The sequence below is a fragment of the Rhipicephalus sanguineus genome, chromosome 1 (genome assembly GCF_013339695.2).
Source record: "Rhipicephalus sanguineus isolate Rsan-2018 chromosome 1, BIME_Rsan_1.4, whole genome shotgun sequence".
Lineage (NCBI taxonomy): Eukaryota > Metazoa > Arthropoda > Arachnida > Ixodida > Ixodidae > Rhipicephalus > Rhipicephalus sanguineus.
This window is the reverse complement of record NC_051176.1, coordinates 182099877-182105921: the sequence shown is the minus strand read 5'-3', so window position 1 is coordinate 182105921 and position 6045 is coordinate 182099877. Positions and strand designations below refer to the sequence as shown.

At 41.8% G+C, this 6045-nt stretch overlaps 1 protein-coding gene across 1 annotated transcript; it reads left to right on the top strand.

Moving 5' to 3' along the window:
* The first annotated feature begins 656 nt into the window (after positions 1-656).
* LOC119380700 (keratin-associated protein 21-1-like) lies at positions 657-2033 on the top strand. The gene is made up of 3 exons (XM_049412247.1): positions 657-689; positions 1419-1794; positions 1843-2033. Exons 1-3 carry the CDS (start codon positions 678-680, stop codon positions 2031-2033), a joined length of 579 nt encoding a protein of 192 aa, XP_049268204.1. The 5' UTR covers positions 657-677.
* Positions 2034-6045: the final 4012 nt, after the last annotated feature.

Sequence of the window (6045 nt, the reverse complement as noted above, 5' to 3'; positions counted from 1 at the left end):
AAACCTTTTAGGTCACAGTGATTCAGAAGAACTTGAAATATTTAATCAATTTTCATTATCTTGAGAGTTATCTGGTTCTTATCCCAAGTAAACACATGCTCCGATGTCACATGTCTCCAATAGAACTCTTAACTTAAACAGAACCATATCTATTTATTACCTGTGCTATTTTTCATATGATCTTTTCTGAGTATTCGGAAAACCGGAAGTGAGCGTTCGGCCGGAAGTGCTTGGATTAAAAGCAACAATGCCGTTCGTTGCTCACGCCAGTAATACTTTTGTCATTAATACAGCCTGACCATTGTTCGCCTGCTCAGCACAGCAGCGTTTGCAAGTTCACGCTCCTTCTCCAGTGTAACTTTCAGATTAGGTGCACGCAGCCTAAGTGCGTTTAAAAAAAGCAAGGAAGTTGTTTCTTTGTCTCAGACCTTACGGCCTTTTTTTTAGTCGGTGCTGTGTGATCTCGAACTTTGTATGCGAAGGAATACGACTTGCGGCAGGAGTCGTCTTCCCTGTCCGTTTCTGACTTCCCCCAGATAAGCGTTAGATGCCTGCGAGCACGAAACAAGATAATTCACGTCTCCATGCGGAACGTGCTACACGTGTTCCCCGGGTTTGTATATAAAAGGAAGCGCGAAAATTCGAGGCCCGATCACTTCTTCGACAGCCTGCCCAGAATGCGTAGCTTGGTAAGGATCCCGGTGGTTGGCTCTGCTGAAAGACGCATCTTTTGACTTTGCAGGGTGAAGCCTAAAGAACAGACAATTAATTAATTGTAGACTGAAACAAGTAATGTCTATAAAGTTCCCAGATAAAACCGATGCTGTATAACGCTGCGAGAGATCGTTTTCTCTTCCTTTTTTGTTTTTTCGGATAGCAAATTACTAGCGCCGAAATCATAAGGAAAATGGCTGCAAAATACTTCGCAGGCCTGCATCATTTTCATTTTTTGATATGCATTTTTATGTGAAGAATATGACGAAGAGCGCGCTTAATCAAAATATACGGTGGTATATTTTGGTTGGGAGCAAATACTGAAGCCTCAAGGCCAATGCTGTTCAGGTTATACGCGCACTTTAATTAAAGCATCATTGTCTACTCACTCATGTGGTCTCAAATATCAGTGCGGTTAAAGCTGCTAGCAACGTATGATATGACACTGCATGTGCGCTCTAAATACAACTGAAGGAAAGTTACAAACGTCGTATGTAATCGTTATGCAAAGCATCTTTGGCTCACTTATTAAAGAAGAAAATGATTCATGGTACGCAAGCCTATGTCCAGCGTTCGTGGTTTTATATTGCACGCTTACATTGAAAAGCCTGTTAATGTAAAAACGAAAGCAATAAATGCCCGTAAACATTTGAGAGGGTAAATTTATTTGAAGATTCTAAGTGTTCCTTTAATTCTCTCTTCAGGGAACTATCGCCGTCCTTGCGGGCCTCGTGGCGACGGCCTGCGCAGGTGTCGATGGAGTCCTTGGCGGTGGCCTAGCAAGCGTCGGGGTTGGAAGCAGTGTGGTTCTAATAAACTCAGGAAAGGGAGTCGGAGTCGTCAAGTCTCTTCCTGGTCCAGCGTATCTCGTCAAAAGCATCGACCATTTACACAGAGTAGATGGGGGACATGACGTGGTGGTGCCTGGTAGTGTAGGAGGTTTCGTCAGTGGTTTCGGAGGAGGTTCTGGAGGAGGCTTCGGAGGAGGCTTCGGAGGAGGCTTCGGAGGAGGCTTTGGAGGTGGCTACGGAGGAGGCTACGGAGGTGGCTACGGAGGTGGTTACGGAGGCGGCTATGGAGGTGGTTACGGAGGTGGCTTTGGAGGCGGCTATGGAAGCGGCTACGGAGGTGGCTACGGAGGTGGATTCGGCCGTCGCTCAGGCTACGGAGGTGGCTTCGGTGGCGGATATGGAGGTGGCTTCGGTGGCGGATACGGAGGCGGATTTGGTGGTACCTACAAAGGATGCTTCATAGGCGATTATGGCGGCGGTTTCGGCGGCGGCTACAGCGGGCTCAGCGGATATGGTTATAAATGGTAGCTTGAAAGGTGCGTGATCAACTTCGGTTATAAAGGGTAGCAAATGTGCACGGTCAATTGCGACTGTTGCCTTAAGAGAGGTGCAGGTGGGCACCCTAGCCCTTCTCACATTCTGTCGCCTTAAGCCTGATTCATTCCCTTGTTGGCAGATCTACCTCATACCTCGCGCACTAGGTGAATATATTCACTAGCTTCACGCTTTGTGAATCAGAGAACCAAGATTCTTTCTGCATAATCAGTTCAAGAGTAATGCAGTAATGATGCGCATGAATGTTGTTCTCACACATTCAGTAAAAAGCCAAGAATATACCGTTTGCCATATTATATAGTACAGGATTCAACCGTTCCTGAAGTATCAAGTGTGGTGTTGCAAAGCAAACTGTGCAATACAGAACTACATATTCAAATGACAACATCGAGAAAGGGAGTGCATTAAGTGGATATCGATGAAATATTGCTAAGAGGACCGGGAGCGAAACGCCTTCGACTGAGAAGATTTAGTTATTTCAAATGCTACGTAAAATTTTGTTTTAGAGAACATTTTCGAAGCAAGGCTTTACAAAAGACGACATTGCTAAATCCACGCGAATTGCAATCACGGTCGTGTCCAAATTTTCTTGCTAGAAACAAGTTGTACCCCTAAAGTTGAATATCCTGAAGTCGCAAGCATTCGCGAAGCCTGTGACCACGACCACGTCGTAACCGGCTTCGCGAATGCTTGCGATTTCAACAAGCCAGTCTCAAATTTCGGCGCACAATATTTCAAAATACGGGCACTAATGAGAATCGCAGTCGCTCTCAAATGTCTGGTATAAATATAAACAGGACGGTTTGCCTTTTAAAAAAAAGTTATTACTTTTGTAAAGTTCTTTTTGAAATCTACAAATTTTTGAAAAAAATGTGTCCTGTGTAACTCATCTAAGTAAGCTAGCGTACGTCGCACGGGCGCTGTGATTTTTATATCTGCATCGCGTTAAATGTATATAAGGACATTGATTTTTACAGCCTGTAGATATCTGAAGTTTCTAGGCAACAAGGGTGTTGGGGCAATTGTAACAAAGTAAAGAACTAAGAAATGCCGTCCCTTTGGATCACCATTATTGAATGCACAAATCCTTCACAAGAACTGAATGTGAGAAGTAATGCCGGGAAACGCTACGGACCTCACTAATGATGAGCATACATGTAAGCACTGATGGTAGAAATGGATGATATTTCCACATGGTCGTGAGAGTGAAGAAGGCGGCACTCGGGCTGTTAAAGACGAAACTCCATGTCACGGGGTCACCTCTAAACCTGATATTTTTTTATTAGGCGCAACAGTGCCGTTTCGCTATCTGAAAACTCAATTCGCTACATGTCGCTACATGAGTTACAATAGCTCAATTACTCAATTTCCTAACATTACTGCATTCTTTTCATACTCAACGTTATGGGTCGTTATCGATGGAGGTCTGTGTTGTGAAAAATCAAAGTGACCATTTTGATGAAAATGGCTTTCGTCAAAATGGCTCTTCTGACGAATGTGCTTGTCGCACGAAATAAACAAGAAAAAGAAACTCACAAGAAAGCATTTCTTCCCACAAACTACCGAAAGATATATGTCGTGCTAACCTATACGTCTTAGAAGTAAGCAGGATTTTTAAGCTTTTTTTATGGATATTGCACTCCCTGAGCGTTCTAGTATAAATTGCTTATGGTGTCATCTTTCGTGTCCTCTTTCTAGGTTTGGGCGGAATGAGCCGATACAGGTAATGTGGCAGCACCTGCGCACATGGCATCAATTTTGACCAAGTCATTCATCACGTATTGTTCACGGCGATCTCTATATGTATGCAAATGTAAATAAACATCACATCATCGCCCTGCTAAATCGTGTCTACGGTGGAATTGCAATAAAATCAAATTTTGCAGCTTTGCTTTTAATGCCATGTTGATAAAGGCATTACAAGGTGTTCCGGCTAACGATATCCAAGCTTAAAGGAGAAACAACAAATAACTGGCACAACATACGGTGATGAGACCTATACGGTGTTCGATCATCTGTCCTCTACTGCCGCGAAAACAATTTTTTGTACTAGTTTTTCATATAAAGAGTTAAATATTCGTCAAAAATTATGCAGCTTGGCTAACGTTGGCAAGCTAACGTTAGCAGAGACATTCTATATATTGAAGAAGCTCATATTAGTCAAATCCCACACGCCAAGTATCACTGTATGATCATCTAAAAAACGGCAGGAAGTGGAAAATGGAAGCTGCGATGAAAAAATCCGTAAACAGGGGGTGAGTGCTCGGGGCCAACGTTTCGACAAGTGGACTTGTCTTCTTCAAGGCTGGAACTGATTTCCTTAGCTATCGTGTGTGTATGCTTTGTGCCCTCTCCACCAGAAGGGAGAAGGGGTGGGGGAGGGGGGGAGAGGCCACTGTGACGACTGGGTGAGTCATAAGGAACGCGAAAAAAAAAAAGAACAAAAAGCGGGGGGCGGAAGACGGGAGGGTGTACGTTTCGCTGAATGATTGTCAATGGAAGCTGCCGGCTGGAGTGTATTGAACTTGTGAATAAGGTATGACTCTGTATATTTTCTGTCTCTTGAGGACCGGAAGTCTGACTGAAGTATGTAAAGTTTGAGATCTTCGAAGTTGTGACCTGCTACATTAAAATGCTGTGCCACTGCTTTGGGTAACTTCTTCGCTGTGTCCGCGCGATGCCCGTTTAATCTAACATTAACGAGTTGTCCCTGTTCACCAATGTACCGTTTTTGACAATATGAACATTCGATCATGTAGATAACGTTTGAACTAATGCAGGTAAAACTAGATTTTATATGATGGACGTAATCACTTCCGGTGCTTTTAACTATAACGTCAGCTTGAAGGTGCTTACAAGTCTTACATCTCGGACGAGAACAAGGTGTTATGTGGGCAGTAGAATAAGGGTTTACCCAGAAAATACCGCTTTAAATACTGCTTGCTTGCGGCATTCATGAGATATAATAGAGTGACTGTTTTTTCTGTGCTATATATATATATATATATATATATATATATATATATATATATATATATATATAGCGAAGGAATTGGGCGCAGTATAGGAATGAAGCGGCCGCGGCACGAAGGACAGTCCGAAACGTCAGTCCTTTACAGAACAATTTTTCCTACATGCTTGATTTTTTCTAACTGGCACTTCCGGGTCCTTTGCTGGCACTTCATTGTTTATATATATATATATATATATATATATATATATATATATATATATATATATATATATATATATATATATATATATATATATATATATATATATATATATATATATATGTATATATATATATATATATATATATATATATATATATATATATATATATATATATATATATATATATATATATATATATAAACGAAAATGTGTATCGTCCGGAGCGAACTGAGTTTTAAAAATCACCTATCTTTAGCCGCCGGCTCACGCGCGATGCCACAATGTAACCTTGCTATGCGCTCCTTAAAGTTAACATCTAAACTGCTAATGCAAATCATAATTTGGCGAATGGAGTGCGTGGACTTTTTGAACAGTTATAGCGTCCACAAAATAGACACACATGCTAAGAATGCTAGTATCGTAGTTCTTTGTGGCATATAATATTGACTTACCTTTTTGTATTACAATCAGACAGCCATGCACCAAATAAAAAAATTATGGCGAACAATAATGATAATCAGGCAATTTTGTGTCGCTTGCCAAATGAAATTGACATCCGAAGAGTAGAGAGCGATTCCCGGGAATGCAATTCGAGGGCATCTTCTATCAGCCTTATTTTCCAGAATAAAATATTGTTCATTTTGCCTAAAAAGCTTTAGCACTGCGAGTGCCTTGTTTACTGTGACAGTCATGAATCACGTTACAGAAGAAAAGTATCCCCCCTCCCCCTCAGTTCAGGTGCGTTACCAAGGGACCATTTCCGTGCAAGTGGCCTTCTTCCGCAATATGCATGCGGCCATTAATTTCC

Coding starts and splice junctions, on each gene's coding strand:
- LOC119380700 (XM_049412247.1), top strand. Junction 1,795..1,842: donor TTACGGAGGCGGCTATGGAG/GTGGTTACGGAG, acceptor GCGGCTACGGAG/GTGGCTACGGAGGTGGATTC.